Genomic DNA, 12,994 nt, shown 5'->3' on the forward strand with positions numbered 1-12,994 from the left:
CCGTTATCTTGGCCCAGGATCAGGGAGTAAATGCTTCTCAGCCCAAACACGTTTAGGAAGTACCATGAGGCAGAACTCACCCTATGGAGACACAAATTCAAATAATAGCATGCTAACTGAAAAACAAATAGGTATGAAATCAAATAACACTTCCAAAAACACAACCATTCTCTTAAAATATCTGCTTGTTATCCTGTGGATATGGTTTCTGACATTGTGTTTAGATTTTTTTAAAACACACATCCCCTTTGGCCAGTTTGGCCTTTGGAAGGAGGTTTAAAGTTACAGGTTTGCGAGTAGTTTGGATGTACTGAATATCAATCTATATAATTGTCTGGGGTGCCAATTAATCTAGGCAGGCTGATTAATTTAAGTGCACAAGAAAATTGGTCAGAGATCCAAAAGCACTGCCTCGGGCTTTGGTATAGTCTGTCACCTTGCTCATTCTGAGGGAACATTACTCTTGTGCCCTAAACTGTGTTGTTTTTATTGTTCTGCGGTTTGCAGAATGTTTGTTGATAATTTGTTGTGAATAGGGAAGGAGGGACGTAAAGCACATGGGTGACTCTTGAATCCTCTTGCATGAACTGGGGAGACTTGTGGTCGCTCAGCAACAGTCTGTATACTGGAAGGCAGGGCCATTTTGTTTCAACAGCAACAGCTCTGCTTGTGCTCCTTAACAAGTCATCTGACTGACAGGGATCACTACTGCAATTCACAAATTCTTACTTAATAAATGTATGTATTTATAATCCATGAACCTTTACAGACACTAAAGGAGTACTGCAAAAATAGAATACACCACAAATGTGTAATGATTTTAATACCAAGGAAAACAAGGAAAGACCCCCCTATGCAATTTTTCAAGAATTAACTCAAGCAACGTTTTGGATAAGCAGTCAAGCAACTGTTTTTTTTTCTTTTTTTACACAGGTCTGGGTGGTAGGAGCAAGAAGAACAGAGGATGAAATAATTCAATAGCTTGGGTGAAGTCAATGAAAAAGCCTGACTGACCATGTGTTATTTCCATTCCAGTGGATCCGTAGGATGTACATGAGACTGGAGTACAACCATCTCCCAGAAATATGGAAGTGTTAAGCTACATATGAGAAGATTTGCATAGTATATGCCATATATGTAGGGCATGCAGGCTTGACGTGCGAAGATTTAATAGAGGGGACGTGCTCATGCTGGTTATCACCCGCTATTATCCTATCTATGGGAGGATGTAGACAGGCTTCTTTTCAAATGCAACAGTGACCTTTTCAAAACGGGCTGCAGATTGTCACACCCAGGAGAAATGCTATTTGCGTAGATGGTTTGGGGGCGAGGTGATTCAGTAGAATCTGTTTAATTACACAAGTAATCCTTTAGGATTGATCTGTGCCTTCCCCACCCCCTCCCAGAGGTGCTATTTCAAAATGCTGACAGCCAGGTGCAGAACTTCACACTCCATTGTGCCCCGAGTTGAGGCTCCTTTGCACTGTGGCGCCATTGCCTGAAGAAAATATTGCAGGCTCTGTAGAGGAAGAGGAGAACTACACACTGAGCCAGTTGTCAAGAGACTTAACAGTGAGATGCGCATCCTATATCTCAAAAATTACTATTTCTCCGACTTCGTTCTGCTTTCTCACCACCTGAGGGGTAAGCGCCACAGTGTACTCGAGAAAATACCGAGATCTGGGGCTAGTGTTGCGGACTGCCAATCTCCCAGAGGTGAGGGGACATAGCTTGGAATACTACGCAATCATTATGGAAGGAGTAGAGGGAATGCCTAGAGACCCTGAAAGCCCCTTCTGCCTGCTGAGAAAGGAAAAGGTGTATTGCCCCTACTGGAGTCAACTGCTTGAAAGGAGAGCAGCTACTGTGCTCAGTGCAGCCCAGAGGAGCAGACAGAAGCAAGGAAATAGACCAGGGTTCGACCAGAGTAGTGAGGTCTTCGTAGATCAAAATGGGACTGATCAACGCAGGCCATATTTATCTGCATCACCAGTGAGAGAAGAGCAGTGAGACCACAAGCGCTGCGCAACCTAACGCCCTGACCGAAGCAAAAGAATGATGTTGATGTAGAAGCAAACTTAAACTCTCAGACGGCTGCTGGTGAAGAGACGATCTGCTTCTCTTCATAGTGTCTGAGATAAACTTACTTGTGATCTCAGACTCGGACCCTCTTCGCCTGAGCAAAGTCAGTGCACAAGATGATCAACTTGCTGACCAGCTTTAAAACCACAAACTGAAGGCAACGTGCTACGCAAACAAGCCCAAGAGAACTTTTGGACAGGTGACCGGAGAACACCAAAACAAGCTTCAACAGTGGGTGAGGCCATTAAAAACTGACTTACGGGTCAGTGACACTGCGGGCGCTGCTCATGCATACAACCGTGAACATTTTGGGGGCTTTTCTTTACACCAGATTAGTCTAGGTGTGCTTTGTCCAAAAGCACCCAATTTTAGAATAGCGTGCCTATAACCTATTACTGTGTGTAATATTTAGTGTTGGAGAGTATATTAAAGTTCTTCTCTGATACAGAAAAATGCAGTGGGCTGGGCAATATTTTTTTGTATCGGTTTTGAAGATTGTTTGGGATGCGACTCGGGACCACCGGACACTATCTTCCTGACACTATGGATGTTTCGCCTTCGCTACCCTGAAATCACAGTGCAGAAATGGTGTACTTCCAGTGCAGCCTAAATTCAACAGTAGTTTAGGCCTCTGACCAGCAGAGACAAAAGGCCCCAACCATCATGTTTGTGGTTCAGTAACCCCTGTCAACCTAGAACCCCTGAAAGGTTGACATTCTAACACAGAAGGCAAAAAGCGATAGGAAGCGAAGAAAAAATATTTTTGCAAAGTTGTGTAGTGCATACAAAAGGGAACTGCTGCTCTGCGCTACAGGCCAGTGAAGAAAGATGTAGGAGACCTGGGAGAAATGTTTTGATTAAGGAAGGTCCACCACCAGGTGATAACAGCTGCAGGTGTGTCAAGAACATGTTAATCACCATGAAACTGAAATCTTCAGTATGGCATTTGGTGAGATGAAGGTTCCATGTGAGGAGAGAGGCCATGTCTTTTGCAGGATGAGGCACCAAAAGCCTTTTTGTCTAGGGCCAAGCAAAGCAGGACTACTCCAGCTGAACACAGCCTTGACAGGTGAGCTTAATGCAGAGGGTTTTGGGCTAACAGTCATGTTCAGTCGGATCCAGCTACAGGAATGCTAGCTATTAAAACTAGTGGTACTGCTGTTCTGTCTGTCCGTGCTCATTTCTCTTGTTCCTCTCTCAACATTCTCCCCACTGTTTTTAGTGGCATTATTCTACTTTGAGATCCCAAGAGATAAACTGAGAAGTGATTTAATGAGAAGGCAACTCGGTATAACAACCTATTCACACTTTCATTGTACATTTATCAAAGCAGTAATATCGGACTTTCGGGTTGCATTTCTCTTACTTGTTCTTTATAAACAAAACTGAGTAGCAAAGCAGATCTGATAAAAGATGAAGCTGTGGCAATGAGTTATCTGCAGTAATCAATGTGAGCTGGTGCTCGCCATTGTAGAACACTGGGACTCGTTTCACTGGGATGTGACTTCAGGCGGTGCTTGGACTGTGCATTGACAAGGGTCTAGACTGGCCGATGTCTGCATTTTGCAGCTCTTACATGGATAACTGGTGTACACGTTCAGGTAGAATGTATACATGCTTCATATAGTATTCAGCAACAATGTAATTATTTTTTATAGTAGTGAAGGATGAGGAGCCAACTACATCTCTCAGGGCTAACATGTCACCACAGCCCAAGCAGGAGGGTCACAGTGCTTACCAATCCCCATTGGCTGATTTGAGCTAACTCAGGGCAAGCCAGGCAATTCAGAAAACACCCTGCATTCCAGGTATGAAGGCAGCCCTTCCCACTGGATCTACATGTTTGGGCTGCTTGGCATTGCATCATCTCAGCAACTGATCCTGGCGATTACCTTCCCTGTCCACGTTCGAAGACTCCGCTGCAAATGACCCGTAGAGAAGGCAAGCAAGCCAGGCAACCTAACTGTTGGAAGCAGTCTGGTGTTCCGTGGGAGAACAAACTCAAAGAAATGCTACATGTTTCAGGTGCTCTCTTAGTAGGTTTCCAAACCCTTAGCTGCTGGCAAGCAATGAAACTTACTGTCTATTGTTTGTCCAGATCCTCTGTAAAAACCACAGTGCTTCACCTGAAGACATTAGGAGTAAGCTGTACCCAAGCCAGCCGGAACGCTGTATTGCTACCTTCACATAACAAGATGACACAGCCTCAAGACATTAAGCCACTAGGCATCTCTGCTCCAAAACAATTTGCTAGATGCGTGTAGCATAATCATGGGACATTCACAGCAAGGTGAGCACACGCCTCTGGTAACATGCTTTCTTGACCCAGGTCAGTGGGTTTGGCAGTTGTTTTTGTGGATATGTAATTGTCGTAAGGTAGGTGAATTTTCATAGTTGGTTGTTTCTTTTTCAAATAGAAAGCCCCTAAATCAAATATAGATCTGAGTTTGATTGTTTTTGGTATTTGATACAGCGCTGACCGCACTCCACGCAGCAGCAGAGTGTTATACATTCAATATTTTGATTACAGCAGGAGCATCTCAAGCATGCGGTGGTGTACACAGAGGAACACTGGGTTTGAAGTAATGGGATGTGATGGAGAGGCCTTGCCCACCTTCATTGCCTTAAAGCCACTTTAGCATCCGTCCGCTTAAACAGTCGTCTCCTATAGTCATGGACCCTCTAGATATTTGTGATTACTTATATTTGCCACTGTCACAGTAAGTGCTCCTCAAAATACATAATATAATGAGTGCATTGGCATGTTGCTCTTAAGAAAGCAATAAAGTACAATAAGTAACATACAGAACGGCTTTTCTAAAATGTATTGTTGTGAGTGAAGACTTAGCCATAAGTGCATTACACGTTTTCAAGAGGACTGAACTGAAGGAGAAACCTCAAACTCCCATTTAACCGACAAGAGTCTGTTAGGCGTATCTGATTTCGCTCCATGTACATGATTAGAGCACTTTTCCACCACCTTTGTAAATAAATGTTAAGTCTACTGTGTGAACTAGTGCCACAGGATTCAAAACTCCAAGTTAAAAGAGGATGCACAAAGCACAATCACCACACTTTCAAGGACCATCCCCCAAAACGGACCTCTTGCAGGGAGGGTTGGTGGTAGCAGCAAAGGCAGTGGGTTGCACCAGTCATGTAAGGTTGCAATGCTAGGAACGGTACCAGTAGCAAAACACGGACTTGGTGTCTGTTTTTTTTAAATTATCTTTTTGTCATTTCATATTTCATGTAGTGCCAGGAAAGGCACTCGCAGTATGAGAGCTAGAGGGGCTATATTGCTACCCAGCACTCTAGGACTCCCACATAGCACAAGCTCACCTTTTGGTCACCACCTAGAAGTGTGATGTAAGACTCAATTCCTCAACGTAGAACACAATTTGAGATCTCTGCAGCATCAACTTTTCACTTCAACTGGAGAGGCTCAATGTTGTTTAAGTCTCTTGGGACTAAAGACCGCTGTGTAACTTCATGACGCTGAGTTGCCCTGCCCCTGAGTATGTTTTTAGGTAACCTAATGTATTTTTACCAAGTGAGCTGAACAATCCTGCAAAATCACACGAGTTTCTCCTTTGTCTGTGTTATTTGTGCAAAGGATCATCATTTTGTGCGTGTGGCTATTGCCCTCTCTTTCCCCAGGCTGTGAGAAAAAGGAAGTGGAAACATGTTTTGCGTCAGTGGCACAACCTATACCCCCCCATGAGGCAAATAACCTAATTGGTTATCTCATAAAAGGTCCTTTCTGTCTCCTACAACTGGGTTCCTTTACCTGCACCATGCATAGAAGATGGATGAATGTGCATGTATTAAGTGTTGGTGGGTTTTCCTTCTGCATATCTGGAATGGTGAATGCTGGGGCCCACTGGACTCTTTGCATGTGTGCTGTATGAGAAGCAAAAGCAGTGTACTGGGAAGCTCTTAGGTTGAGGATACCACTATAACAATCTTCTTTCCTATTACATTAAATTGCCTTATATGTCGTTACACATTATTAATCTTCTTACCAAGAGGCATCCAAAGATAGTAGCTCGATTCCCTGCTGAAGCATTGGTTTGAAGCGTAATGTGAGTGGAAAAGGCACCTTGGCTGAACAAAACAGAAAGAAAAGAGGGAAATTAAAAACCTGAAAATAAGGAAAAAAACAAACAATCTCATTTGAAAGTCAATTACTTTATAGTTTGAAACAAAATGTAAATTAAAGTATTTGCAAGAACAGAAGTAAAATGGTGTGTATGAAATTGTTAGCAACCATCCACAGAACATGTGGGTGAATGGTTGTATAAATACAATCAAGCTAAATAAGTAATTGGTTTCAACAACGAGCACAGATATGCAAACTACCTGAAGTAAATTACTGCACAAAAAGAAATTTTAAAAAACTGCAGAATTGATTTATAAGGCATAAAGACATACATTTGTTATTAATGTTTTTGAAAAGTCTACATCAGGCTTTATAATGATAACTACACAAATCTAAACCTACATCTTTTGGAAGAGAGAATGGAAGAGAAACTGTACACCACTTTTACGCATCTTGGTTTTACTTACAACTGCTGAAGCACTGTACATTTCCTGCGATTTATGCATGAGTAGGTGACACCTCTGAATACATAACTGGCTTTTGGAATCATACAAAATACAGAAGTTACAGTTTTATTTATGCTGAAGTGTGGCTTACACAGAAAGCGATCTGTGGATGTGGCCTAAAGTCTAGTGTTTGTGCTGGTCTGGAAAACGAGCTGACCAGATGGGGCAGTCAAACCTAACTTCATGATACCTAAAGGTGTGTGTAATCCAAATGTACAAGTTACTTACCTTTGGTATCGCTATATCTGGTAGAGACATATTCTAGTTGCAGATCCCACCGGAGTCGGGCCGAAGCCGACGACTTGGAACCCAACGGAGTCCCTACTGACTCACCTGGGCCCGAGGGCGCTGAGGGTGGATCAGTCTGCCCAGAGATGAGGCGCCTAGCCTCATAGAATTCTTTGAGTTGGGCTGGGGTGGCACCAGCTCCCGGGAAGTCGGTGAAACGCGGAACGGACCCAGATGCAGGCTCTAATGACCGAGGCTTAAGAGTGTCAACACTCTTCCCGCGACGTATAATCTGATCGACCGGGTGAAGTCGAAGAACGTTTATTCTTCTTCGACTTCTTTTTCTTGTGACCTGAATGCTCTGAAGACTTCGAGTATGAAGAATGGTGTTGAATCCGCGGGCGGTCTCGAGACCTTCCTCTTGAGCGAGACCGGGAACGACTCGGAGTCAAGTGTCGGGCCGCCTGCAGCTTTAGGGACCCCTCCCTCAAAGCTTTCGGATTCATGGCCCGACACTCGGAGCTCGATTTCGGGTCATGGTCACGCTCCAAGCAATAGAGACACACGAGGTGTGGATCAGTCATCGACGTAGTTTGGTGACAGGAGTCGCAGGGTTTGAAAACGGTCTTACGTGACATTCGACGCATCCACAATCTCGTCACAAAAAGTACGACAAAAAGCTGTTGGTAGTCAAGAAATGACTGAGGTAGCTCTTTCCCTGGATCTGCGTGAAGGTTGGCGCGGAAAGAAAAGAACTGATGTCAGCGCGCCGGGGTGGTGCCTATATACGACAGCCACGTCATCATGGCGACTACAATGCCAACGACGCCCGCGGAGTTGACCGACGCCACCTAAGGGCTCGCAGAGGTACTGCTCGAAGAAAAATCTCCGGACCCAGACTGTCGCCTGGGGAATTCAAAGGTAAGGAATCTGCAACTAGAAGTCTCTATCAGATGTGAAGGTTTAAAAGAAATTATAAACAAGCCTGATTCAAGTGGATAAATTATAAACACTTGACATATTTTGGTCTTTGCGTTGAGAAAATGTTTCACAACGTTTCACTAACATATACAGCAAAACTAACATAAGTAGTAAGAGCGAAGGTTTTGACAACACAGGAAGTGCAGCATAGGCCGTAGTGCATCTTTCCTCCCACACACAGAACAGTTCTACCATGAGTAGCAGTAGTGAAAGTCTGTAAAATGGAACAGTCATGCCACAGGGAGCAGCAGTGCATGCTTACCTTGTTATAATTTTTATATTGGGCATGATCTGACTTTCCAAACTGTGCCTAGTTTTCCATTGCAGACTAGAACTTGATTCGGTTTGTGGACATTTGAGGCAATGGACTGACTTAGAATATGTTAAGTGAATAGGTTACCTTTAAAGAGTATTGAGTTAAATAGATGAACTGAGCCAGAATGTTCAGTCAAATCACTTACAAATGTTCCCCAAAGGTATGGCTGCCTACTGTCAGGCAGATATACATGTGCTAGGCAGCTGGTGGAAGCAAGTGCTGTTGGATGGCTTAAAAACCAGGTAATTCCCTAGTTGGCTCTGCCACAAGTATGTTCACTTCCTTCAGCATCTATGAGACCTCATTTTGATGGCATCAAAGGGGGTTAACAATATGAAGAGGTAGCAGAAACAGCAAAAGAAAAGATGGGTACAATGTCCGCAGTCTAGTTCCGGAGGGTTCAGTTGCAATAATTTGTTTTTTTTCATGATGCCTCGACTCAAGTATAGTTGTTTTTTTAGACGCCACACTTGGTCTGCTGTGTCCAGTTCTTGAACCTGTTTAATGGTGTCCAGTTCTCACTGCCTCAACTAAGTATTTCTACTACTTTCAGAAATATTTTTGACACATTAAGTGCTAATCAGGAAGTCAGCTAAGCTTAGTGTGTCAGGGACAGGACAGTAGGTCACGTTAGAAGTGCCCAGGTATGCAGCCCACATCAGTGATATTTTCCACGTCTGGAAGTCAGTCCTGGAATGCTGTGGCCAGATTTTCAACCTTTTTGTAGTTACATTTTAGGAAAGGTAGAACACAATAAAGGTAAGAATAAGACTGAAAAGACCTTGTGAATGGCCACATGAAGAAGACGGTCTCCTCTGGAACAGTATGTACTGTATCATTGCCAAGCATTGCATTGTTAGAAGAAAGTCAATTTAAGTCAGGTTATCTAAGATTTAATTGAAAGTGTTTGAGTCATGTTTAAAAACAAAAAGCTGCAGAAGAAAGGTATATTGATCACACATGAGGAACTTTGGGAACGACGGCTTACAGCTCTGAAAACCCCTACTATTTTCCTACTTCATACTGAAGGGACGAGGGAAGTGAAAAGCTTATGCAAGTCGGGAGTGGTGAGGTAACAGAAAGGTACACAGGCTGGACACGGAATCACTGATCACAAGACTGAACAGATGGCTACAAGTTTTGGGGTTGCTAGCCTGGTGAATGCAAAGACAGCTAAATGCTGCAAGGAAGCATTCTCCATCAGCAGTGGGCCTTTGTAGCAGGAAATCGAAAGTCACCATCAACAGTTGTTGTAAATTAATGACTTTGACAAATACTTTGTGATGAGGACGAAGAAGTTTTCATTGCACAGTAACAAAGCAATGATTTGCCTACACTGAAATCATGCACCACACACCAATGGGAAAATGAAAGCTCACAACAAGAGAAAGTCTAGTATGCATGCACCGCAATTCTGCACTTTTATGCAGGATTGCATGAAGAGGCGAGACAAGGATATATGAAACAGTTAGGCCCTTTTTTGACTATTGATAAATCTTGAAACATCACTTCAATATTTTTCCTGCACACCAAAAAGTCTATAAAAAGATTTAAGTCCTAGAAAAACACATGATTCTGTCTTTTTGTCACATCAAAAAACATTAAAATACTGGAATTTAAAAAGTTACAACTAATACAAAGAGTCATATATAGCCACTGATCGAAATAAAAGGGTAACGTTTTGAACAGTCTGCTTTTACTGTCTTCTTATTTCATACTTCTTTCTTCAAAGTTAGTTGAATATGGTTTATTAACCTTTGGTGTCACATTATAAGCACAACAGGTTTTGCAAACTTACTTGTCACAAATCCAGAGAATGTCATGTTGATCCAGCCACCAATAAGGATCATGGGCAAAACATTTGTCACGTTTCCTTTCATCATATCAGTCAACATTGTTGGGTCTAAACAAAGATAAGACACAGTTGATCTTTAGATTCTTCAACTACAAACTTATGCTTAATGGACAAAAAAGTAATCAGCATAGAAGTATACTTTACACCTATGTGTTTTAATTGGAATTTAATGTTTGTCTTTTGCAAAATTAGGATCATAAATGAGTTTTACAAAAATAACATTTGAACAACTGGCATGAGGTTACGAATGCCGAAAGAAAAACATACCTGCCTGGAACTACAGCTCTCCAACATTGGCATCTTTCATGAGTTCTGACTGGCAATGTGTTACTAATGTGAAAAAAGCAGCATCTGCATGCCCTAATTTGTCATACGACGTCTTGCATTGTTTTTTGCTTTTACTGCGAGACTCTTAAAAAAGGATTTTAACATTATCCGACAGTGTTGTCTTTGAGTGCTGCAAAACAATTCAAATGTGTAGGAAGACGGCTATGTATGCAGTGTACCAATGTAGGGGTAGACTATGCAGATTATACAGGTTACCCTTGTTGGCTGACAGACGTTAAAATAATAACCCTAAATGTTCTCTTTTGTGGTAGTGTGAGCGAGCAGTTTAGGCCTATCGGAGGGTAGTGCTAAGCATTTGTTGAACACACAGGCTCAATTACTGAGACACACACTCAAGAAGAAACTTGAATCCAATTTTAGAAAGATAACACCTTTTATAATAATTTGAGACACCAAAAATCTTCAGCATAAGGTAAGTACTGTTCAAGATATTACTTTCCATAGTGAGGTAAGTATTTCACATAAATGCACTTTTATGCGGTAATGCTTTTCAATGGAGAAGAAACAGTTACTGCATACAGTCTTCCAGAGGTCTCTTAGGGGAGGGGGTCCCCTTCAGGTCTAGGGTGTTAGGTGGTCAAGGTCACAAGAACCCCCAGCAGTTCAGTTTTACCTGTCCTGGGATGTCAGGTGCAGAGGTGCTAGACGAGTCGGGTGCATTGTGCACAGCTGGTTGGCGAAGAGAGAGGCCACCTAGAAAGAGGCTGCAGATGGGTGATTTGGGGACAAGTCTGAGAGCTCCCAGTGGGGGGCTAAGTTTGTGAGGGCCCTGGGAGCAAGGGGGCAGAGTTGATAGTTGTGGACCTGGGTGGGGGGGCTCAGGTGCAGAGGTTCTTGGTCGGCTGGACCTGTGCATCAAAGGCGCTCATGGGTCTTGGCTAGAACAGCAGGGGGGCAAGAAAAACAAACAACAGGGCCACTTTTGTGGTCAGCCTCCTTGGTTCCATCATCTGTCTGTGGTCAGGTCGTCTTTTGAGGCAGTGGTGTCTGGTCTAGACACAAACAAGCCTTGGCGCTTGCAACTGCTCTGGTACCCCCAGGTACTGGTGCAGGGCAACTCATGGTGGGCCCGGAGTCTGCAAACTTGGTGGGGAGACGGGTCTGTCCTCCTGCAGCATGGTGACCTCCTCCTGGGTGACTGCTGCGTCGGTGCACCCAGTAGTCAGCAGATTGGTGGACCGGACATCACGTTTGGTACCTGCAGGTTGAAGTAAAGTGGCTCCTCCACTCCAAGGGAGATGCTGGCTGGTTAGCGAAAAGCTGGCAGACCTCAGAGGCTTTTGGGAGATGCACAGTTGCAGAACGAGTTTAGTCCAGGCGATTGTCAGGACAGAGGCAGGTAGGGAGGGTCTGGCGCAAAAAGGCCAGGCTGTTCCACAGTTCTCGCTTTTGTTGACTCTTCCTTGTCCTCCTTCTTCAATCAGATGAATCCAAGTTTCTGGTGTCAGGGGGCCACCTAAACACTCAATTTAGGGGAGTACAGGGTAGTAGCAAATGGGCTACTTACCCCTGGGGTGACTACACCCCCTATATGACAACTTCCTGTTGGGGGTGGGCATATCCCTGTCCCTGAACTCCTATTTCCACCAAAAACAAGATTGTGGAATCCGTAGGTAGGAAGCTGGCTATCTACGTATTGTACCAATGCAAGGGGACACTATGAAGATAGTCCAGGGCGACCCCTTATTGGCTTACAGGGTTTACAATAATTTTCCCAAAAGCTCTCTTTTGTGGTAGTGTGGGTGAGCAGTTAGGCTTATCAAAGTATGGTGTTGGGCATGTATTGCACACACAAAGCCAGTAAGTGAGATACACACTAAATAAAGAAATTGGATGCCAATTTATAAAAATCAGTCAGATTTGTATATGAATTTAGACACCACGATCATCGTAATTGGGTAAGCACTTTCTGAGTTTATCAGTTTTTGAGTCACAATAAAATACACTTTTACTGTGGGCTTCAAGCGGTAATGTTATCCTACGGGGAATAAACATATACCGCATAGGGTCATTTAGCAACGACTTACAGGACCGTTTTCCTGGACTTTCAGTGAATATGGGGAAAGGTTCAAGGCAGCACCAACAGGTCACCTCGGGAGGCACTGGGCGTCCGGGTGCAGAGGTGTGTTTCGACGTTAGGTGCTCCGTTCACTTCAGTGGGAAACAGTCATGTGACAAAGAGGCTGCAAACAGGGAACTGGAGGCTAGTCTGGCTTAACCCAAAGGGGGGGGTGCTCAGTTCTTGAGGGTCTTGGGCAGACTGGGGTGCCGTTGGTCCCCTCAAACTTGGGCTGGGGGCTCGTGTGCAGTGGTGCTTTGTCTGGTGGGGTTGTGCTGCTGAAGACTCTCCCGGTTCTTGGTCCCTGCAGAAAGAGGCTGCAGGCAGCGACTAATGGTTCAGTCTGGCCAAGCCCAAGGGTGGGCTCAGCTTTTGAGGGTCTCAGAACGCCTTTGGCACTGTTGTCTCTCTCGGACTAGGCTGTGGGGATCGAGTGCAGGCGTGTTTTGAGACGTTGGGTTACGGCGGTCCGAGACTCACTATGTGTCTTGGAGACCTGGTGAAGAGGAAGAACGAGGCA

General features: G+C 44.0%; 1 protein-coding gene across 1 annotated transcript in view; it reads right to left on the minus strand.

Annotated features, from left to right (window-relative positions):
• The window catches only part of EMC3 (ER membrane protein complex subunit 3), a 107,655-nt gene that overhangs the window by 52,083 nt on the left and 42,578 nt on the right, over nt 1–12,994 (minus strand). Inside the window, exons 5-7 of the mRNA XM_069206786.1 lie at nt 10,011–10,115; nt 6,105–6,186; nt 2–81 (exon numbers count right to left, since the gene is read on the minus strand). Of these exons, the coding sequence (XP_069062887.1) occupies nt 2–81; nt 6,105–6,186; nt 10,011–10,115 (267 nt within the window). The remainder of the gene's footprint in view (nt 1; nt 82–6,104; nt 6,187–10,010; nt 10,116–12,994) is intronic.

The sequence above is a fragment of the Pleurodeles waltl genome, chromosome 9, assembly GCF_031143425.1.
Source record: "Pleurodeles waltl isolate 20211129_DDA chromosome 9, aPleWal1.hap1.20221129, whole genome shotgun sequence".
Taxonomy (NCBI): domain Eukaryota; kingdom Metazoa; phylum Chordata; class Amphibia; order Caudata; family Salamandridae; genus Pleurodeles; species Pleurodeles waltl.